At 40.9% G+C, this 24,651-nt stretch overlaps 1 protein-coding gene across 20 annotated transcripts in view; it reads left to right on the forward strand.

Annotated features, from left to right (window-relative positions):
• Nucleotides 1-24,651, forward strand: part of NCKAP5 (NCK associated protein 5) — a 909,219-nt gene that overhangs the window by 841,804 nt on the left and 42,764 nt on the right. For 18 of the 20 annotated variants that reach the window (XM_036235766.1, XM_036235765.1, XM_036235763.1 and 15 more), the window contains 2 exons: nucleotides 7,209-7,523; nucleotides 10,248-10,384. In XM_036235766.1, coding sequence (XP_036091659.1) covers nucleotides 7,209-7,523; nucleotides 10,248-10,384 — 452 coding nt within the window. Of the gene's footprint in view, nucleotides 1-7,208; nucleotides 7,524-10,247; nucleotides 10,385-12,791; nucleotides 12,925-24,651 lie in introns of all 20 variants that reach the window. The other 2 variants (XM_036235778.1, XM_036235774.1) reach the window with 1 other exon arrangement.

Genomic DNA, 24,651 nt, shown 5'->3' on the forward strand with positions numbered 1-24,651 from the left:
AAAGAGATCTGTTCTTCCATCTGTAGTTTAAGTTTCTGTTGCCAATACCACACAAAGCTTAAAGACGTTTAGGAAGTTGGAAGGAAATTCATACAAAGACTTTTTTACATGACTACTTGCATTGTAGAAAAGCATGCCAATTAATAATATGGTATGAACATGAGTGACCAATAAGTCACTTTTTATGGCTGGTGAATTGTGTTGGGAACTCATTGCATGTTTGGTTGAAATTTTTTCAGAAATGATCAAAATTTTCAAAGTAAAAAAGAATTTGAGTTTTTGAATTTTCTATTTTCCTAGGACTTAGTGTAGAAGAGGAAAAAAATAGTTATTACTAAAATTGTTCGTTTGAATCTATAAGAGAAGGTAGATTGTTGCACAGAAGCAAGTATAACCTTTTAGGATAGATGTGCTATACCTTCACTAACCGAAAATCATGGCTTACTAATTTGGGAATGTTATGTGAAAATGCAGTAAGTCTGTGAATAAAAGAACATCAGTAAATGTCATTTATTTAGGCTTTTTAAAAAGCCTTTCTAGGTGCCAACTCCAAAATAGATTTCTTAAGAAAATGGATTCCATCCTTTCTATACATGAGGCAACTTGAAACCAACTCCGAGTACTTTGCTTCATATTCATATTTGCTAATTAATAATTGTGATCAACTGACCCCCAAGTAAATGGTTGACAAAAGGTGATTGTTTAGGAAATAGCCAGGGTAGTTGTTTAGCAAAATGTCCTCAGATGCTGCAGTGGAACACTAACCACACAGACGAAAGTTTGGTTTGCCTTGAATTCCATCATGGTGTGTGTATTACAAAACCACACTTCGCCTCTTCCCAACAGCCACTTATGGAAACTTATTGAGCACCTATTTGTAATGAGCACTGTTTCTTGCTTTATTACAAATGAGCTATGGTTATATGAGGTCAGGATAGTTTTTTGTTTTTGTTTTTGGCTTCAAGATGCCATCTTTGATCAGACTTGAAGATTATCACATTTAGATTTCTATTTTACAACCAGTGTACCATCACTATTTTTACTCCATGGACATCACTTTTTAATATGTGAGTTTATAACCACATTCCTAACTATGACTAATATGTATTTGGAGAAAGTGGGAGTAGGAAGTTAATTTTGTTTTTTTAACTAAGTAAATATATGCACATCATTTTAAAAATCAAATATTACTAAAGGATAGGAAACGCAAAACAATAGTTTTTGTTCTCCATCTCTATCCACTCCTGGTTCGAGGTCAGAATATTTTTTTTTAAATCCTTTGTTATCACATTACTAGCAGGTAGCCAAGAAGATCTTCGAGCCTAGTCTTTCCAACTCTGAAGCCTGTTCTCTTTTCATTTCATTCTTCTGAATATACAAAGGAACTTAGAACTCAAATGAGGATTTCTTAAACCTATCCTATATAATCATCTCTTTGGCCAGATACATTAATTATACCAAAATTTTGGTTTACAAATTTGGTGATTAAAGATTCATGAGCTAGCATCTGTGAGAAAAAGTTGAGACACTTTAATTTGTAAAAGAGAAGACTAAGGAAAAAAATAGTTAATGGTATTTCCCAAACACTCAAAATCATTGCTAATTCAGATTCCACTAACTTGGAAATTTATATTAACTGAAACAATGTTGGAAATAAACTTGTCCCTTTGCAGCTATTTTTAAAGATAATGTTCCTGTGTAACAGAATAGTAAAAAACAAGTTTGTAAGAAGCATAGGTAACTCAGTTAAGAGAACAGACTGTTTTAAAAGAGAAATTCACTGTAAATACATCTAGGAAGTTACTGAGAAATCTCATCTACTCACTACAAATGGATCCTAGGAACTTGACTCTGTGAGAACTTAGTTCTTATACTACTATGGGCGTTGATGTTAAATGGGATGCTAGCACTCAGCATGGCATCTAGAATCACTGGGGATAAGGGCTGGGGTAATGATGCCACACTGGCTTTTGCTAGATGTGGGACCTTCTGACCCAGTGATGCTTTGAGGTGGGGGCAGGGACTGTGGAGGATGCTAAAGCAGCATTCTGTGGAGCTATCTTTAATCTTGGTCACTGACCCTTGATCTAATGGTTTAGAAGTATTAAGAAGTAAGTCTCTAAAATATTCAATAATTCTGAATGATCTTATCCCTTGGCGATCTGAATTAATAAAATCTAGCTGTAAGTGAAAAATAGCTTCACAGAACAGGAAAGTCAGCTGTTCGGTTGCTGGAGTCAGAACAAAAAGCAGTAGGTTGGGATTTCAAAAGGAAGGGTTCATATTCAGTTTAACTTAAGGAAGAACTTTCTAAAGATTAGAGCTGTTTTTCATCCACTTATTCTTTCATTACCCTCAGTGATCACAGATTATGTATCAGGCTCTGTGCTGAGCACTGGTGATAGAGAAGAAATCAGCCACTCTTTTGGCTTATAATTATGATCAGCTCTATCAGCAAATAATTACTATTATAGAATAAAGGCAATACAGAATCAAGAATGAGCTGGTATGGGGCTACTAAAGAGATGAATAAAATTTAGTCTGTCCCTTAGGGTTCTTACAGTCTAATAACACTGGTGTTGAGAATTATTGCCATTTTCTGAATAATAGCTATATACCTGTTCAAGGCATCATGCTTTTTATTACGTGCTTTGTTTCTAGTCCTCAAAGTATTCCTATGATGGAAGTTATATGATCTAATTTTCAGATGAGGAAACTAAAGCCACCTCCCGAGGCACCTGATACAAGCTGAGTGGAGGTTTTATATTATGCACCCTAAGTTAACAGTTGAAAAATCCCTGGTGGAACTGTTTCTCCAAAATTTCTCCTCTGCCATCCACCCACCTTCCCAAACAGAACATCACCCTTTTTGGCTGCCAACAACCCAGGCTGCTCATCTCCTTCTTAGGCACGATAACTTCTCTCTTTACTGAAGCTCTAATGCCAGATAGTATTCCTAATTCAAGCACTCTCAACAGTTTTCCTAAAAAAGGAGGGCTTAGAAATTCCCATATTGGCTGCTAAGAGACTAAAAAGGTATCTGTCTCCTTGCCTGCCAAAGATATGCATGGTAATGTATTTGAGTTGTGAGTTAAAGAAGATCCTGAGTCCACTAAGTAAGAAAGTCCGTAGCATTCTGCTGCCGACATGCCCTGAATGGATCCCAAGTTTGCTAAGATGTTGAGCCCTCAGCTCTCAGGTGGCCAGTGGTCCTGGGGAAGCTGGTGTTTTCCTCGTTTAGCTCTGTATTTTCTGTGTTCCACAACTTTAAAAGGACTGGGAGACAGTATGGTAAGTCATCTCATGAAATATTTGGAGATAATTGGTGATAAGTGAGAACTTATCTTAAGAGATAGAGAGAAGGCAAATAAGACAATGAGAAGTAGGTGGGAGGGCTCACCAGGGTCAGAGATGTTACTGGTGGCCTTAGAAGAATGAAACCTACTGGTCCATTCAGTGACCCAACACTTGAACTCATTAGCAGGTGTTCTGATAGCCACAAATGTGAACTTAAACTTGTCAAGATCAAGATTGAATCAACTCATTTGAGATGCAAGACTGGCTTGCCCCTTTGAACTTTGTTCCTATTATAGCCATTTAATTATTTTGTGAGTTCTTATAATTCTCTGAGGAAAATGCTGGCTTCAGAATTACAATATCTAACCCTTCTTCAGGTTACAATATTTTTATTAACTGTGAGAAACTTACAGTGCCTTGAAGAAACTACATAAAGAAGATGTCAGCATTTTCAATATAAGCTCCATTTCCAAAGGTTTATGCATTCTGGAGAAATTTGCTTGCGGGTGAAACTTGACATACAGTGCCTGAGTTCCTGACTGTCCACACCTCATTTCATAGGTATTTATGAATGGTTCCCTCAAATTCACTGCATTTGGCAACTATAATTTTTAGAAATAAAAATGGCTTTAATAGCGATTGGTTTCTCTGTTTAATGTCAGTGCACACAATTCTCAGAGAATCCGAGCTGTCAGGAATACCAAAAATCTTGTTTTATACATTCTGGTATGACATTAATGTGAAGGAAAAGAAAAATAATTTAAAGGGACGGATACAAGAAAATGTTGTTCTCAGAAGGATGTAAGACATAGACATTCTTCATCACTTTTTCTACCCCAGATTCCTCTTCACACCTTTCCTGCCTACTGTGATAAGCCAGGCCAACATACACAGGCTTTGTTGTCTAGGATCTTTCCTCAGAAATCACTGAAAAGGCAACCAATAATCTCGCTTTGTTTTTTGAGTCTGCATTGGAGGGGACTGGCATAAGTGCTCTCTGAACTATAAAATACTTGGTGAATAGAGAGTTCTTAGACAAAGCCAGAAACACATTGCCCACGGAGGCAATACTTATCATTGCCCAGAAAGATGAAATAAATGTCAGAAAAAGCTGCGGCATGGAAATCTACAGATACAATCAAAGAGGGCACAGGGAAGAGTTACTAGGCAGTTGTGATTCACAAGAACCATGTAGATCAGGGTGCGTAGTCATCCTGAGTAGGGGCAGCAAGTGCCTAGATGCCAGGCTTGTTGACTGTAGACTCCAACCTCAGGATAGGGAGCGTGGGAATCAGCTAAAATTCAGGGGTCTGCACCAATTTCAGAGGAGAAGTTGAGCACTTAGCCAAGAAACAGTAACCATTCTGTGAGTCTTATACTTACAAGGCTGCCTCAGTGGCTTTTGACTGAGTGGACCCCATTTCTGGATTTTCCTGTGCTTTTGGAGGGAATCGGTATAGTTCAGTGGCTAAGCACCTGGTCATTTCAGTCGGGCAAGCCTAGATTCAAATCCAAGCTCTTTATAGTGTATGGCCAAGTTACTTAACCTTTTGAGCTAGGATTCCTCATTTGTAAATGGCAAAAATAGCTCTTACCTTTAGGTGGTGAAAATAGAGAGATATTACAAAGAAAGCAGTGAGCTTCTAGTAGCTGTAATAAGCAGCCAAACTTGATAATCTATCTTCATGAAAAGAGAAGATACCCCAACGTTCCTCCATACTGAGCACTCTTTGGTTCAAGGGGAGGCCATCCTTAAGGTGCATTGGGGTAAATTTTTACAGCAGGCAGCCCTGGCATGTAAGGACTAACCCATCTCAGCTGTTACAGCCATGAATCTTTGATTCCTATCCTCAAAGACTGGGTTGGTCCTGATGAAGATGCACTTTTCTGTGAAACTGCACCAAGTACAACACGTGGACATGCTAAATCTGAGTGTTGTGTATCTAGTCTAAAATGAAGAAAGGACACTGAATTCTGAATAACAGGACTTTCTTTTTGAACTCTTCTGGCAACACCTCCCATGCAGACAGCTGACCGTTTCTCAAAAACGCCATACTGTAACAATTAAGTCTCTTTAATTAGAAGGAAATGAATAAAGAAGACAAATCCGTAAAGCTGATTGAGAGTAAAGCTGACCAGGTGGAAGCCCTGAAATGAACGGGGCTAAAACTTAGCCCTTGTGATCCTGAGAAAGATCTCAGACCATAGCTATATGATTCAGGGCTCCTGCAGTCCTTGACCAGTCTCTGATATGACAGTACATGAGATGGCTAAATGGTACCATACTGCAGAGGGGCTATCTACCATCTCCCTACTAAATATCCTTTTGGAGACTGAAGCCTCTCTTTTGACAGGGACCTTATTTTTCTAATGCTTCCAAAACCAAGCACCAAAACTACTAGAATCTACAAAAGCCAACTCTCTACACAGCCCCTTTGCTTTTATCTCAGTGTTAGAAAACTTCCAGATTTCTACTAGTCACTCAGAGCAAAGAGGTTTTCAGGGGCAGAGGTGGGGGCAGATTCTGAAGTTCAAATACTAATTGCTGAGTATAAAAGGAGATTACATAAGAAAGGTACTTTATAGATAAACTATTTACCTATCATATATCTATTAATACCTAATAAATATACTAAACATTTTGTATATGTTGCCATTCATTATTTCATTCTTTTCAGCTATGCTAGGTGTCATTCTAAATTCTAGAGATTTGATGATAATAAACATATTTTTATCCTCACAGCAACCCTATAAAGAATCCGAGACCTCAAGAGATCACAGATCTTGTGCAAGAGTTCATATAATTAGTTATTGGCAGATACCACAGTCCAAGCCACTGTTCCATGAAGCACCAGTGAAATGTTAGCTATTGAGCTCATTGATACAAGGATTACTCATATCCTATTATATTCCCCGTTGCACCTAACATGGTGCTGAGTTGCCCTTCTTAGTCCTAAACTTATAAGATGCTGATGTAACTTTACTAAGGATGTTCCATTCTAAGACTAGCATATAAACAAGAGATTTTGGGTGTGACAAGCAGATCTTGGGAGCTGTCTCATTGGTTTGGATAAACCATACCACTATTTTAGAAATTAAATATGTAATAATTTTTTTCAGTTATTGTATTTTTCTCTGTACATAAAATTTTTTGAAGATGAGATATCATTAGCAGACTATGTTGCACAAGTATGGTGGAATCAGTTTAATTTGCTTTAGGGACTAGTGGACTCCCTGGGAATGACAAGAAACCCAAAAAGTTCTGATGAGTTTTGTCATTGCGTAAAGTGAAAGAATATAACTCTACAGTCTTCTCAATAAGACTTCAAATGGCAATTGGGTCAAATGAAGCCCACATGATAAGTGATGTTCCCACCTATAAGGTAAGTTTCAGGATGACCCTTATAGAATTACTTGTCCTCATTTTCAAATTGAGAGGACGCAGACTTAGTTAACAGCAGAATGAGTAATGAATCATGAAAGAAATGCACAATTATCTTTGTTAGGACATTGATTTGTTAGGTATACTTATTACTTTTAGTTAATAAATTTTACTTAATTGGTTGAAGTCACATGATTCCCAATTGAAATAAGTGTGATCAAAAATAACTTTTATTCTCTAATGACTGTTGCTTTTCTGATATAACTCCAGAGAGCCATCCAGGGTATATATTGCACATGTGCCTTTTGTGTCAGTAACTGGCAGTCTTCTTACCTTATATTATGTGAAGGGAATGTTTTCATGTTCAATTAAATATCTGTTTCATGCCACTCCCTGGAAATTTACTACATCGCGAATAGTATTTCTTCCTTCTAGATGTCCCCTCCCCTCCAGAGCAGATCCAAATATTCATGACCCTTTTATTTTTCTATGAGAGCCATCTCTGATCCTAACTATGTCCTGTGTCTAGAATCAAACTGCCAGATGAGGACGCTGGACAGTGGGATTGGAACCTTCCCACTCCCAGACGCGGGGAGTCGCTCTACGGGACGGTACCTGTGTCAAGCAGACTCCCCAGAGGACACTGAGGCCATTCTGTCTCTCCAGCCAGCCCTTTGCGCAGCTCCTTCCATCAGAGCCCAGACCCTTGAACGAGAAGTGCCTTCCTCAGCTGATAGCCAGGGCTCAGCACACACCACCATCGTTCATTCCACATCCGACCCCATCATGGTTGCCAGGGGGATGCAACCTCTTCAAAGTCACCTCCCAAGACCAGCCTCCTCAGGTAAAATGCCTGTTACTTTCCAAATTAGATTGTTTTCTCACCCAAATAATGCACTTGCTAACAAAATAGGAAATAAGCAGTAGAAAAGGTTTCCACCAAGAGGTCAGTCATGACCTCTACCTAGTAGAAATGTGGATGTATGAAAATCCCTGTATGTCCTCAGGAGAAAAGTTAAAAAGCAGTAAACATTGTTTACTCTTAAGACATTATAGTAAGGACTGTATACATATGTAAAGGAAGGAAGCATGTAAGCACAGGTATATGGTATGTAATTTGATTAAGAAAAAAACACAACATACACATGGGGCTTTGCTTTGATCTTTCAAAAATTAACTCTGAATATAAACCAATTTAGGTTCAAGACATAAATTTAACTGAAATGTTATTTGCCCTCCAATGAGAAACCTATGTCTTCTGACATAATCCTGTCCTGTTCAAATATATTTATATGCCGAACTATAAAAAACTTAGTTTGAATGTCAGCAGTAGACTGTGCATTTAACTGCGACAGAATGGAGAGAGACTTCCCACCGAGAAGTGCCATCTTCGGTTGCAGTCAACTGAAACAAGCTTTCATGATTAAAGTTAGGCCTGGGCTGAGGGTCGAAGTTTTTTTTTATTGTTCTTTCAAGATTAAAACTATTTTTTACAGCTCAGGATGGCACTACATAAATTTTAACTTGTATGGTTTATGTTTCATTTATGACATACATAAGCATATAAAATAGGACTCTAAAGACTTTCATTTATGATTCGATGATTAGAAAGGAGCCACAAAAAGAGATTATGCTATAGGCTTCTGAGAAATTAGAAGACTTTTAATTAAACACCTTCGAATAACTGTGATTGGGCTATCCCCAGGTCTGAGTTCTTCCTTCATATTGTAATACTAACTGCCATGAATGCTTCATCACAAACTTCTGCTCATTTCAAGCCAAGGCTACGTTTTAGAAAGCTGGAATGCGTATTAAAATAAATGCATTGTTAATTAATGACACAGCCTCCGGAGATTCAGGGGTGAAATCCTAGTTATAGATTATATGTTCCATGCCTGAATAGTCACATGTGTGGCCTCAATTCAGCGGCGGGTTGCCGACTAGACGCCATGATTAAACACTGTCATTATAACAAATTGAATAGAAACCGCAAGCCTGGAATTGCTTCATAGGAAGGGGATAGGAAGGAGATTGTTCTGATCTTGCTGCTAATATTCACCACACCGGTTTTCTAAGGTTTGTGCCTTAATTAAATTGTCATGAAGAGTTGTAAAAAAGTAGTACGTGGTAGAGAGTGAGGTCAGCATGCTGCAGGACACTCTTTTTGTCGCCTGTCCTAAAGCTTTCTGTCCACCAAATGATATTGTGACCATGCTCCAGAGCAGCGGTCCCCAACCTTTTTGGCACCAGGGACCGGTGCTCCTGTGAGAATCTCATGCCTAATGACCTGAGCTGGAGCTCAGGTGGTGATGCCAGCTCTAGGGAGCATTTGAAAATAGAGATGAAGCTTCTCTCACTCACCGTTGCTCACCTCTTGCTGTGCGGCCTGGTTCCTAACAGGCCACTGACCTTACCGGTCTGCAGTCTGGGGGTTGGAAACCCCTGCTCCAGAGGCAGAGCCATCTTTCCAGGGCTTTTTTTTTTTCTTTGTGGCCATTAGTTACTTATTTTAAAAACTCATAAATGGGGAATTAGCTGGAACAAAAGGCAAATGGTTTAGAGCAGTCACTTTCTATTTAATGTATGCATATGAATTGGTTTTTCTCTTATCCTCATATCAAAAATGGAAATAACTGTGCAAACTTCAGACTGTTGATGAAAATACAATTACTTTGCTTCTGCTCATAGCAAAACGCTGTTGAGAGGCTATCACAGCATGTCCTGTTGATAATCATTGAGGCTAGAGGATAATAACAGCAATTCTCCTTTCTGGCGTGAGAAGGAATATACTTGCACATTAATCTACTATTGTGGGTAATGGAGGAACATCCTTTAATCATTCTGTTAATTACATCCTCACTACTCAAAATGTGATCCATGGGCCAGCATCATCGGCATCATCCGGGAACTTGTCAGAAATGTAGAATCTCAGACCCCAAACCTACTAAATAAAAGTCTGCAATTAACAAAAGCTCAGCTGATGCACATGCAAATCAGAGCTTAAGAAGTACTACCCTACAAGGTCTTTAAGGGCCTCTGAGAAAAATTTCCCAAGCCACATTATTCAAAATGACCTTCACAGGTATTCTAGGAAAATAAGGGTTCCCTTCTCAAATACACTTGGGAATGGCTGAAAATTTACATTCTCCCTTTGGAAATTATGACAATTTCCATTAGCACCATGACGGCTTTGAGAAATCTTCTAACAAGGAAACTTGTTTTTTATTTGATGACAAGGATTCTTTGAGAAGTAATCAGTGTTTCCCAAACGGTTTGCCCACTGAACCTTTTCTAATATGGAAAAACTATCGATGTTTTGTGGAAAAGTGGTCCAAGGACAGTTTGCCTTTGGGCCTCCAGGGTGGACGTCCTCTATGAATATATATAATTAATTCAACTGCATCTCTTAGCACAGACTTGCAGGGGACAGAATGTTGGGAAAAGCAGCTTTCATTCTATTTGGACCTTTTCTTATTATTTCTTATTATTTTCCCCATCCTCCTACCTGAACTTGTAAAAAATTGAAAAAAAAGCCAATTATGATTTTTACATACATTTCCTCATTTAGGAAAAATCAATTCCCCAATGCAGAATGAAGCAGAGCCAAGGCCTCAGACTTGTTCATCATTTGAATATGCTGAAGACACAATGGAAAGGGAGCTGCTTCAAAACTGGGGAGGCGAAGACCCCTCGGGGGAGACCCAGGTAAGGAATGACCGACAGGAGGATGCCCTCCACCTGTTAATCCTGATGGTGAACTCCTTAAACACTTTTGTGATCGATCTAAGTCGTATTTGTTGTCGGTTTGGTAACCAAAAGCCCAGGCTCAAGGCTCACCTTTTTTCCTGAATTATTAAGTAACACCATAGGTTCTTGAGCAGAATTCAAAGTGCTTCCATGGATCTGCACCATGATTCTCAAGGTGTGGATACTCTGCCCTGGTAAGATGTTGTGGAACAGGCATTCTCTCTCCCAAGTCATAAGAGCCCCATTTAAAGTGATTTGATGATATTTTTTTCATTATCTCCTCAGTTACTTTAACATTTACTTTGTTCCTATGAGACAGATAAAGCAGGTATAATTAGATTCCTGTTGGGGATGAATAAACTGAGCCCTAGACTGTCAAACGACTTGCCAGGGACAGTAAGACCCTCATTCCTTCTATCCTTATAATTTGGGTTCTTCATCTACCCTGAGATGGCACACACAGGCCTCCTTGTGTGTGCCTGGACCTAGGGAGGGGCTCATGACTCAGGGACTCCTCAGTCATTCCTCAGGTTACTTGGTTTTCTCTCCTGTACCCCGTCCTGTTTATCAATACGAGCTAAACACTTGGGCTAAATTCAACCTGTTCACTATCCCGAAACTTGTCCTGATGCTGGCTCACCTCTGGGTGTTTATTGGTGTCCAGCAGTGAGAAGGGTGGGAGGAAGGACGTAGGGAATCAATTACCAGAGCTTCCCAGCCCTTCCTTGACCCTTTCTGCTTTTGCTCCCTTGGCTCTCCCAATCCCAGCATTATCGAGAGACTCCTAAAAGACATCCAAAATTGAACTAGGAAATAGTTTAGAAACAACAGATGATGACAGTGGCAAAGAGGTTTGGGTAATTCCAAGAAAGAGAATTGCTCACTGCTGACCAGGAGGGAGATGTCCCCTCTACCTGTGATGGTAGTGTGCTCCTCATCCAACATTCACATCCCCCAAAACACACACCTCTCTGGGGTCCTTTTCCTCATCATCTTCCACCAACTCTGCCCATTGAAAATTCTGCCCCGTCTTGTAAGAATCACCACTGTGGCTTGGAACTTAGAATTCTGCTTCATCGACTGCCAGGGAGGGAAAGTTTGAAGCAAGAGTTAGCTTCATATTTTCAGTACTCGGCACAGTGCCTGGTTCAATTGCTGTTTGTTGAATAGAGGGACAGAAAAATGCATCTCATCATACCTAGAATGTGTTACTGGGGTCCTGCAGGGACTCTAGACATAGGGCTCCCCTGGAACCATAGCCAGTAGACTTGTCATGCTTCATGGACATTATCCTTGCTAGACTACTCATATCTCCTGTATTGAGCTCTGTACTCCCAGAACCTAGCATACTGTTTGGCACAGAGTACATACTCAATAAGCATCTGTTAAATGGGTGGATAAATGAGTAAATGAATGAAGGAATAATGGAAATGAGTAAGTGTTTGAATTTATAACTTCAGCTGAAAAAGCTTATATTCTGAAATGTATCTATATAATTTCCAACCAAATGGCACTCTCCCAAACAGCCTTTAGAGACCCGTCCTGTACATCTGAGCCTGAACCGTCTGCGATGGATGGGAAATAATTGGCTTTGACAGGGCAGTCTGCGAATATAAAAGAAAGGCCCAAACACAGGAGTTGCAGTCTTAGATCCAGTATTCTGCTTATGTGGACAGAGATAAAAACTGTTCATAGAGTTTCAACCATTTTCAGCAATTCCTGTACATTGCACAATTGCCCCACCAGTGACATCCTGGTGGGTCAGGCTGAGTGTGCATGTGAACAAAAGGGGAGATTGCATCCCTGGACCAGTGAACTGTCAGTAGATTTGAAGATTATATAGGGTTAGCAACTATATACTTTCCTAAAGGCTCATATCCTTTCAGAAGCTGGAAGAAAATTATAAATTAGGCAAACATTTATTCTTTTTTGTTCCCAAGGTTGATTTTTTTCATACCCTCTAATACTTGAAAGCCAATGATGAGATCAGTTAAATAAATAAGCCATTAGGCTTGGAACAGCAGCTCTAATAGGCACTTGAGAAAAATATGACCCTATAAAGAAGTGTGCAAAATTCAGAGCAGGTAATGGGGGACTTTCCTATGCCTGGGACAATGGCAGAGTATGGTCAATGGCTTCATTAGTGCAGGCCTGTTTCTGCAGCTCTGGTAATTGAGTGGACTGCGCCAGCTCCGCACACACATGACAGGCCGAGCTGAGTTGCTCTTGGGGGTGGGGCAGTGGGCACGGCATTTTGTGTACACAGCAACAGCCAAAAATAGAAATTGTTTCACATCCTCACAGGATTTTCTGCCCAAGTTTGATTTGTGTGAATAATCTTAACAGTCTCATATTACCCATTTAGGACAAGGTACCCAGAATGCATTCGTACTCTGCCAGCGGTGGCAGTGATAGTGACAGTGACCCGGACTATGGAAATAATGGTTTTGGAGCTGGAAGGGGCAAATTAGTGAAAACAATGAAGAGCGCCACCCCAGGTAACGCACGGGGAGCACACTGGACGTTCGGAGTTCCTCTCTCCTAGGGAAGCTGCCGATTAAACCTTTCACTGTGCTCTGCCTCCACCTCTCCCCCAACTCCTGAGATTGCATTTTCTGGCACATACAGAAGATTGTTCTACATGCATCAATTTGTTTTCTGGTATAATCTTCATGACATTGCAGTGCAGTCTGTAAAGATTTTATTTCCAAATCTGGCATCTCCCAAAAAGTCTCCAATTGAGTTATCTCAGTAATGAAGGAATGACTATAAAGATAACTTTGTTCTTAATTGCATACTTTGGCAAGTTAAATCATCCCGTGAGCCATGGATAGAATTACCAGGCTCTTTGCTTGTACCGTGCTCTGTAGCTCTGGATCTGTTAGCCATGCCATTATGAACAGGTCTGTTCATGAGGTTAAAACTCCCCCACACTATTTCTGTTTGAATCAGAATTGACAGTAGAAAAATCATCATCCTGAGGCATTTAAAAATATGTATAGTCAGATGGCAATTCCTTACACATGCAAGAGGACAGATGTACCCCTAACACAAAATGTGATCTGGTGTCTGTCTTTCTTCTAATCTATTCTGGATTGTCAGAAATATTTTAATGATGCATTGGAGAGTTGTTCTTTTCATACTTACCAACCTTTTTTCTCAAAAACTAACTTAGCAATTGTATGATGAAACCGTGACTTTCTTTTTTAAAACAAGACCGATATGTTGCTTTAGGGAAAAATATAATCTCGCCACCGTGTGTGTTTCCAGTTTTCCAAGAGTCTTGCATTTGTGACATGGGGGCATAAGAGTGGCATGTATGAACAGCCATTAACCTGAGCCTCCACGCTGCTCCTTGCTTCCTACCAGCCATTAAGAAGCAGGATCAATGGTCGAACTCTGCCAAGGTTTACCAAGAAGAAAGTGGAAAACATCCTTGACATTTGAGTTAGGTGGTTGTCCCTATCAGCTCTCTGTTGTTGGTCAGTGTCCCTCTGGTTGTGACAGATAACGGGAAAGGGGAGTTTATTTTTCACGAGGCTTGCCCAGTTAAGATGCATAGGGTCAGTCCAGCTTATAGTCCAAACTCTTTCCTAGAACCTATCGTGGGTCTACAGTGAATAACCTCACCTCACTGACCCTCAACTGCTCTATCCAAGAATGATTTCCAGGGCCCCTTCCAGCTCTAAAACACCATGCATTTATTGGACAAATATGTATTGAAACCTTCTCTAGGCCAGCTTTCCATCAGCGAGTAAATGGACAAAGATCCCTGCCAGACAGTAAACAAGACATATAATAAACTATTAATGTATCTCATTTGTTGAAAGGAAATAAGTGCTACAGGGAAACAAAGCTGGGTATGGTGCAGGAGTTCTGGGAAGGGTGGTGGAAGGCAGAGAGATGTTAAAACTTAATCAGAGCATTTGGAATAAGCCTGACTGAGAAGATGATGTTTGAGTAGAGAGCTGAAGGAGGAGAGGGAGTGAGCCAGGAAGATATCTGGGGGAAAAGCATTCTTGGCAGAGGGAACAGCTAGTACTAAAGGAGCAGCAGGTAGCCAATGTGACTGTGGCAGAGAAAGCAAGGAGAAGACTGAGAGATGAGGTGAGATAGGTAAAAGTGGCCAGAACTGGTAAGGCATTGCTCACCATTCTGAGTACTTTGCTTCTTCTCTGAGAAACATATGTGGGAGCTTTCGAACATCTCTGAGCATAGGTGTTTCAAAAGGATGACTCTGGCTGCTGTGTTGTAAAGACTGAGGAAGCAAAACCAACTAAGAGGCTATCACATCATCCAGGCAAGAGATGTTAGTGGCTGGGACTAGGGCAGTCACCGTAAAAGGAGCGAGCAGCACTAAGAGAGCCCTTCCCAGTGGTGATGATGTTCTGTATCCACACTGTCCTGTACCATGTGGCCCGTGAGCACTTGAAATACAGCTAGTGGGAGTAAGAAACTGAATTTTTAAATTTAATTTTTGCTATAATTTTCCTAAGAGTTCTCACTTGACATATACTTTTTTCCTGTTTCAATTTTTTGTTATTAACTTACATTTTAATATTAATAATCATATATGGCTTGTATGATAAGGAGTGAGAGAATGGTCTGCTTCCAGATCTAATTAAAAGTACAACACAATTCACTGATAGGTTGCAGGTGGGGTGAAAGAAAAACCAGATGGCTACAAGGTTTAGGTCCTAGAAGGGATGCTGTTCTCCTGATTGGAATGGAGTAGGCCTTGTGTCGGGGATTGGGGAGGCAGATTGGTGGTTAATTCTGGACATGCTAAGTTTGAGATGCTCATTAAGAAAATGGAGGTATTAACTAGATAGTGGGCTGTGTGCATCTGGAGTTCAGCAGATCTGGTCTGGTCTGGAGATGTCAATTTGAGTGTCAGCGTGTAGATGGCATTTAAGGCCCCAGGTCCAAATGAGATCAGGAGAGGGGGGAGTGTCAATGCAGAGGACATAATCATATCGTCCTCCCAAATTTAGAGGGCATGAAAAAAAGGAAGAACCAGCAAAGGAGACTGAGCAGGAATAGTGAGGGATGAGGAGAGTCGGGGAGTGTGGTGTCTTAGAAGTTACATGAAGAAAGATGTCAGGGAGGATTTCATGATTCCAGCTGCTATGTTACTAAAAAAAGAGAGAGATGATCTTTATATACAATGGTCCCATCTTTCTCTCTCTGGAAGTGGATTTCCAGTGGGAAGTGGGTGGAAAGCAGTGAGAGAGGAGCAAAGGGATGGTCTAAGGGCAATTTGAAAATGTCTTGAAAAAGGAAATAGGATTAAGACAAACTGTCTGATTCAGAATGAGGGAGTACCTGAGTATGAGAGCACTTACTTTAGAGTTCAAGTTTTAACACTGCTATGCTTAGATGAGTTGTGCAGAGCAATAGAAATAAGCATTAGATGACGGCTGTGGATCCTGATGAACAGTGAACTTACTCAACTTGCGCAACTGGTTCCTTTAACTTTTTTTTTCTGTGCTGCAGAAGGAAGTGAGCTTCAGCCTGAATTGTTTTCTCTCTCTACTCACTTGGCTCATCATATTCCCTCCAACTAGAGCAAATTCCTATTTGCAAGGAGCAGGCTTCTTTCATTCTGTTGCTTTAGTATATGGGTAATGGTGCATTTTGGGATGAGACGTTGAGGTCTAGGCAGAATAACCCTGGATGCTGCACACTGAACAAGATCCTTTCTTCTGCCTTTAAAAGCAGACTTGTTGCCTTTTTCTAACTTATTTCACTCAGCATAATATTCTCCATCCTCGTCGTAGTAATAGTATGATTTCATTTTTTATGGTTGAATAATATTCCATTGTATATATAAGTACCATCACTTCTTTAGTCAGTTGTCTCTTGATGGGTACTTAGGTTGCTTCCATATGATTTCACTTACATGCAGAATCTAAGGAACAAAAGAATGAACAAACAAAATGAAAACAGACTCGCAGATACAGAGAACAAGCTGGTGATTACCAGAGGGGAGGAGGTTGGGGGAGTACAAATTAGTAGTTACGGAACAATCACAGGGTTAGAGTACAGCATAAGGAATACAGTCAATAATATTGCAATAGCTAAGTATAGTGCCAAATGGGTACAAGGGAAATTGGAGGAATAACTTTATAAATTATGTAAATGCCTAACCATTGTGCTAATATACCTGACGCTAATACTAATAAATAAATAATAAAAGCAGACTTGTTTCTAGAGCACTGTCATCTGCACACAATGCACCCTGCCTCGCCAAGCGAGCACAGCTCAGCCCTGGCGGGTGATGGTACTGCCAAGAAGGTGGGTATGCAGACAGCTGGCGTGGCTCTGGGTGCTGCTGGCTTCTAACAAATCCTAGGAAGAAGCATTCAGGGTAGATGCAACACCATTAACTTTTTAGTTGTAGGCAAAGTTGATATGTAAAAAAAAAAGAATAATAAAAAAAAAAAGAAACAAGAGAAAAACGTTAAAAGGAGTGCGTGCCTTGGATGTGCAGGAGATTTTCTTGCCTTCAAGCCTCTGCTTTGCCTTGCTTTCATCACATGTGCCTGTGAATGTGAGATTGCCTCCCCGCCCTCACCCCCCGCATTCTCTCTTTAAGTAACAAGATTTTGTAATAGAGGTCCCAACCTGCAGAATGGAACTTGCCTATAGATCTTGAAGCCTTATTGGATGCTCTCCAAGATAGTTGCCCTTTCTCAAACATGTGCTCTCTCCCTCGTTCCCTGAAATTTTCCTCAGAGAGAGGAGCACGCTTGACAGTGGCAATCTGTCCTCCACAACTTCTAGGAAATGCACACTCAGAAGGGCTCTCACCCTGTGCCCTCCCCACCACCCTTCGCATTAGCTGCTCAGTCATTAGCCACTCACCCTGCCTCCCAGCATGCCTGAGGGACCCTCCCTTTAAAACGGAGTGTCCTATGACTTCACCTTCCTTGGTTTTTCATCTCCACCTGCTTCTTTGAATCACACCGAATGTGGCAAAAGAAACCTGCTTTCCAAAACCCTGCCTCCGGGCACATAAAACACTAAAGTAAATATACATCTCTTATTTCAAGGTTGATTTCTTTAGCTTGACTTTGAAATATGTGTTAAAAATCCAGGTTGTTAAAACAGAGTCAGCAGTGAGAGCAGAATTTAAGAGCGGGGTAGGTGCCCCAGTGGGTGAGGTTGCAGACAGGCGTAATTTTGTGGCTTTGTTTCCACAGAGCTACCCACTCTAATTCGACAAGCTGGGTGTAACAATTATTCCTTCCTCTTTCCCACAGACAGGGTCTTGGAAAAGGCATGAGCAAGGGACAGGGGAAGAGAGAGAGAGAGCCACAGACAGAATGTAGGATGAGGACAGACCCAGTGGAACTGCAGCAATGAAGCTCTCATCTCCAGATGGAGGCAAGGAGAGCATCTCACCCCCAGCTGACCCTGCTGGACCTGGGTGGTAAAAAGTAACATAACAATCTCTAACCAAGGCTTCTCCCCTAAGCTTCTGATTCATCTACCAGGCTGCCCGCTGCCATCACTGACCCTGCCAGATACCTGTAGGGCAAAAATCCAAACTGAAACCTCTCTTTTACTCTCTAGAAACCTCTGCCTCTCAGGCTCTCTGTCTTAACTGATGGTTTCACCGTTCTTTTAGGAATACAGCCAGCCTTCCAGCCCTCTGTATCCATGGGTTTCACATCCACGGATTCGACCAACCACGATTCAGCAACACTATTTTCAGTCCGTGCTGGGAAATCTGTGGATGTGGAGAGCTGACTGCAAGCATTGTTCTAAGCCATTTGATATAAGTTACTTGAGCATCTGTAGATTTTGGTATCTGCAGGGGGTCCTGAAACCAATCCCCTGTGGATTCTGAGGGACAACTATACAAACCATGAAGCTAATAGTTGTCCGTGACTCTTTCTTTACGTCCCGGGTGTCCCAGGGTCCTGCTGGCTTCCCTCCCAAATACTTCTCAGATCTGCTCCCTCTCCAGCTCTTCCGCTATAGTGCCTTCATCTGGTCTACATAGCCCTACTACCTCCTTTTGTCCCTTGCTCCAGTCAACCTACTGCCAGTCCCTTCCTACTCAAATGCGTCATCCATGCAGCCACCAAAGTGCAAAATCCCATCATGTTCCCTTGCTTAAAATTCTTTAAGGACTTTCCATTACCCCCGGACAAAATCTAATCTCTTCTTCTTATGAGATTCACAAAGCCCACCTTGGCTTTGCCTTTCTGACTTTATCTTTTTCCATTCTCTATATTAAAGTTTATCTGTCATCAAAATGCTCACTCTTTTCTGAACACATGATATCGTTAGGGACTTCTGTGCCTTCCTTTGCTTTTGTGGTCTTGCTTCCTGAAATGGCTTTCAGATCCTTCTTCTCTAACCTTCATGTAACTTCTACTTAGTCTTTAAGATTCAGTTCACACTTTATGCCTCCTCCAGGAAGTCTTCCCAGATGCTCCAACATCACCCATTCTCAAGTACCCTTTATAGTCTGTTCTCCTATATATACTATATTTATTTCCGTCACTGGCCACTTGAGATTATACTAATTTTTGGCTCTCTCATTTGTGCCAAGATTGCTTCTCATTCATATTCTTCACTTAGCACAGGCTCTGGCACATCAGAGGTATTTAATAAATGTTAAATCATAAGTGTTGAATAAAAATGCATCTAATTCACAGAACTGGCTAAGGTTTTGGTTAGCTCCTTGTGCACACATCTGTCATCCATTTGGGCCTGACCCAGAGCAGCTACCTACAGAGAGAAATTGAAAAGCACATTTCCCCTTTTCTGAGGGTTATGCTAGAGAGAGCAGTGAATCCATTTTTCCAATTTTTCTCAAGAATATAGAATTTTAGCTTATTCTTCAGTGATGGCTCTTCATAGGAGCTGTTGGAGTCATATCAGAATTCTGTTTTGTTTTTTTTTGTAAGTGGCTCCATGCTCCCTGGCTCGATTTTCATAATCCTTGCTCCAATTTTGGAATTATTGTCACAGAGCCACTCTTATTGATGAAAATATATCATACCCTTGAGATTTAAAAGAGACCAAGTTTCAGAACCTTTGCTCTTCTGATATTTGATCTTTGAAAATTTTCAAGTTGAACTGGTTAATTGTTAAACAAGACTGTGAAAAAGAATAATAGCAAAGAAGAGAGTTGACCTCTAAACTAGTTCGTTTTGGTTTATTTATCTCTTCCTCAGTGTCCAGGCCACTGTAGGACACTGGTGGCTGGGGACAGGTTAGCGATATAGCCCTGCTCCTTAGATATTTGTAAGCGAACCTACAGACTTGAAGCACCGTCTCGAAAGAGGAGATAATCTAGGACCCCAAACAGCTGTGTTCTACTGTCTATACTGTTGGATCGCCAGAGTAAGAAACCAGAATTCCTAATTCTTATTAATTTTCATAAATTTACTTCTGCAAATTAAAGCCCACTGGAGACTATAGGCCTCACTTTCAAGACCACCCACTCCCTCCTCAAGCCCCATACACTCAAAATGCAATGAGCAGGTTAAATAAGTAAAGCTTCTCAACCAGCCACCTGACGATGCTCATCTAGTCAAGCCCCGATTTCCTGAACAAGAGGTACGCTTTCTTCCTTTGAAGGTGATTACATTCAACAGATTACAAAGAGCCAGGGCAGTTGAGTGGAAAACAGTTGGTTTTGCACTAATTAGAAAAACGCAAGGAAATGAAGACTGTGGAACAATGTTAAAAAGGGACGCTGAAGGATAACGGCTCCAGTTCCTAGTTAACTCCTCAGCTTGAACATTTAGAGATTCACAACTGATTATGCAGAGATGATGAATTTTAAAAACACTGCCACCCTACCTTCCCAAGGCCAAGAACTTTGGCTATTAATAGATCAATCAGATTTTTCTATATTATACAGAATTCAGGCAAAGTTGCAACTATTTTAAAGCATTTATCTGGCACATGTCTTAAAAATGACAAATCTCTGTAATATGTTAAATCAGCATTGGGTAAAACTAAGTCCAAACTCATTATAATCACTCCCAGTTCCCTCAGAGAAATCTACTGTTTAAAATGGACACTACAGGTGAGAGTTAGTTTTAGTCCTTCCTGGAACTTCTCTCTTATTAGGCCATTTTAAAGATTGGCTTTATTTTTGACAAGCCCATCCCAACTGGAGGTGAATGGACACATGCAATAAAACACAAGGGATTTGTCTCCTAGTATCAAACTTTCCTGGATGACAAATGGAAAGTACTGACCATGACAAGCAGGCTACTCCAAGACCCTTACTGGAAGAAGGGTCTCAAATTTCTTACTGTCACAATTTATCCACCATCAGAAAAACCACAGCCCTTTCAGATGTTCAGCTTGGATTTGCACCATGCTGAGGTTTGGGGTTTTTAGTGGGGAGAAGTGTCGTGCACAATAACAAATCGAAATAAACAGAAAACCTTACTTGCTTCTAAAAATCACGTGGTCAAAAGCTAAGCATCAGAAAGAACCCACTGTGCCCTTAGATAGGCTTGAAAAGAGAGGCAGTGATGTGACCTGCATTTAATTATTTAGGCTGCATATTGTGAGGCCCTTAAGAAAGCAAATGTCATGACGGACAGAATGAGTTTACCCTCCTGTCGAAAGAGCAGTGTGCCGTGGCGAGGCCGTCGCTCAATTAAATTGGACTATAGGATACAGAGAGAGAGGAAGGCCAAGTCTGGGGACTCTAATGAGACATTTTGAAAGAAAGAGAGCCCCCCACAGTTTGTCACTCTTTATGAACGTTCTCCCCGCATGGTTATCTCAGCGCCCCCAAAACTACCCAACTTGAGTTTAAATTAGCAATCTATGGCTGCCAGGGCTGAAAGAAAGCTAGGCAAGGGATCTGAAACTAAATAAATGAGCAATGAATTAGATGACGTTTCATTTGTGAAGGTGCGTGTGTCCCTCGCCTCACGCAGGGGCAGCAGAATGAAGTGCAACTTGGCAGGCCTCCACGGCAGCCCCACCGGCCTGGGGGAGGAGGACTTTTTTGCACAGGTCGCCCATAATCCAAGTAATGCCTCCAGTGTTCACACTGGACTCTCAAACGGCTGGAGACATTTTGAGGTGTTATAACTTAGATTGGGGGCAACTGCTATCTGTATGCAGAGCCCAGAGATGCTGCTAAACATCCTAAAATGCACAGGGCAGCTCCCAGTGACAAAGCATTAATTATCCTGCACGAAATGTCAGTAGTACCTTGAAGAATGCACAAGATTAACCTTTAGGCATCAGAAGTATTCATTGGGAGGGACGAGCCGTCAAATATTTGTGACTAACTATGAGAGCAGCCAAACCCCACTGCCTGCCCAGCAAGTGCCCCAGGCCTGTCCCAGCCACTTAATCGGGTGGGTAAGATGCCTTTCCTCTGAGGGGCTTTGAAAGGGAAGTTTGTGCTGCTCTCTGAGCCTTTCACACTTGACTGTTGATCCCGTTCCAGTGCCTTTGTCAGAGTGTTAGGGAGATGCAGGCTGTCTAAACTGTAACACAGCACAGATTATTTGAGGCTCCTACACATTAAGTCTCTTATTACTATTTCATTCCTGTCTCTTAGAGAACATGTGCCCTGGGGAGGTGGAAAGCCTTCACAGATATGAAAGTAACCTGAGGACAGTTAATCTTCACACTGCACTAGTAAAGTAGGTAAATTGCAGTTAGGTAAAAAATGGAAGAAAAAACCTTAGAGTTTCGTATTTGGCTAAAAAGTACATAGTGCCAGAACTCTTCCCACTGAATAGTTAAGACTAGTTAAGAATAACATCAGTTCCAGGAATAAAAATGCTGGGGTCAATAGAAGGAGTTCTGTTGAAGAAATGGGGTAAGGAAGGAAAAGAAAGGGCTCAGGATTCAGGGGGAAAAATCTTTCTAGAAGTAATTACAGTGTGCAAGTCAAGAATGCAATGTTTTTTGGGGAGCCCAACATACTCGAATTATTTAGAGTGCTTTGTTCTCAAACTTCGAGGTTGAAGACAGAGACCATTTCTCACAGTCTTGCTTTTCAACGGCCCCTCCTCAACCACCTGAGAACCTAGAAACAGACACATACTGTACAACCAAGCAGAGAACTCAGGTGGAAAAAAAATCAGGGTTCCTTCCTAACCAGCAACCAGGAGTTTTGCCAAGAAAAATGTCAAGCATCATGCAATGAATCACACAAGTGGCCGCTCTCTGTGGACTTCTTGGAACATAGAAACCCAAAGCCATGGCTCTTTGGATAAATGTGTTAGGCATGCTCATAACTGGGAAGTAGGGCACCTCGGTTCTAGCCCCGGCTCTGAGAATAGACTTTGTGATCATGGATGAATAATGTTAACCTTTCTGAGCCTTAGTTCCACCTGTCAGGTGATGCCCACCTTGCCTCCCTCTCAGGGAAGTGTCTCAGATGTGACAGATGTGAAAAGGTTTCCAACCTGCAGAGTGCTATGTAAACATGAGTCGTATTATGTTAAATGAGCTGAGAGAAAGAACAATTCTTGGAATTGTTGAGGACATCAGAACAAGGGAGGGGAGCACAAAGGTCTTGCAAACTATAGTCCAAAACAAGGTGAAGCTAAAACCTCTGAAGGGTAAACCTTCCTCGTAAATTCGCCAGCGTTAAACAATTTCATTAAGAGAAATATCATGTTATCTTTATCTGTTGTTAAAATTCAGTCGAGGTGAAAAAGAATTGATTTAAATTTCTCTGAAACAAGCCTAGTGGCATTGTCCTTCCTTATTATTTATTTTCACAATAAGTAGCAATATCCCAAGCTATCATTCAACATCATTGTTTTCTGATTCCATTACATGGGAACCAGAAGTGCGGTGAGGCTTAGTCAGGTAGGGGCAAGTTCCATTTTTAATTAGACCAGAAATTTTATTATAAATGAATAAATCATCCCACTCTTTAAGGAATTTAATTAGAAAAGGAGATAACATCCTTTCTGTGGTATTGGCCAAGCTGGCTCTCTGTCTTGTGTAGGCAGAGAAGGTTCCCAGTCAGCTTGCTTATCTGTTTATAAACCCCTAGAATCGGCATGAAGTGTTTCATTTCATCCTTGTCTTTTTTCACTTTTTAAAAACCTCCATCCCCTTTTTACCTTGCTTTGTTTGGCCTTTTCTTTGCTATAATGTGTCACTTCCACCCTTTTCATCCTGGTATGTAACCCTCCCAGGAAACCTCCAGATACCTTCCTGAGTTTGATTAGGATTCCATGGAAGGTCTGGCTACAGAATCAATATTTTTAGAAAAGAACCAAAACTACGCTGACATTGTTCATTGCACCATAGTGCTCATGAACTCTTTGAGATGTGCGGAAGGACTCAAATACTAACTTGAAGTAAGCACTGATCTTCTCGGGCCATAACTTATTTAGTTTTCTTGAGTAAGTACTTCCTTTCTGTCTTTTGGCCTGTGTCAGTGAGCCAAATATTTTCTGGATCCTCTCAGCGCCCCCACCCCTCTCCCCACTGCCCACCAGCCTCATGTTCTGTCACTGTGTACAAATGCTATAGTGACTTGGATGTCAAGCTTTGCGCTTCACTATTCAGCAGTCTCTGCTGTTTGGACAGGTACTCAGAGTTTTTGTCAGATATCATTTTTCAAAATTCGATTTTACTGTTTTAATCACAGAAATCTCTCTCCTATCTCTGTGCCCCGGCCCCATATAGGTTCACCATTTTTATGGGTTTCTTGTTCATCCTTCCAGTCTTTCTTTGTGCAAACCAAACAAATGCAGATAAATATTTTGTATACAAAACAAAGCATACTGTATACACTGTTCTGCATCTCGCTTTGTTTTCTTCTACTTAATATATCCTGGAGGTCATTCCCTGTCAATATGTAAAGTCTTCCTGGTTCTTTCACAGAGCTGCATTGTGTGGCTGTGCCATTACTAATTTAACTAGTCCTCTATGGAATAGACTCCCAGAATTGGACTGTTGAGTCAGACAGAGAGTGAGTATATTTTCAGAGGAGTTTTAGCGTTTTCACATCTACTTGAAGTTTTTCACGTCCACCTGCAGTGATTGACGTGTCTGGTCCCCTAAAGCCTCGCCAACAAATTTAAGGTCAAACTTTTATCTTCTGCCAATCTTACATAGGAGAAATGATTTTCTAGTGTGGTTTGAATTTGGTTTCTCTTATTAAGAATGCGATTGTTTAAATCTATTTAAATGTCATTTGTAATTTTATCTCTGTGAATAATCTACTAGTGACCTTTACCCAATTTTTTATTGAG

Source organism: Rousettus aegyptiacus, unplaced genomic scaffold, assembly GCF_014176215.1.
Source record: "Rousettus aegyptiacus isolate mRouAeg1 unplaced genomic scaffold, mRouAeg1.p scaffold_m13_p_2, whole genome shotgun sequence".
In the NCBI taxonomy this organism is placed as follows: Eukaryota; Metazoa; Chordata; class Mammalia; order Chiroptera; family Pteropodidae; genus Rousettus; species Rousettus aegyptiacus.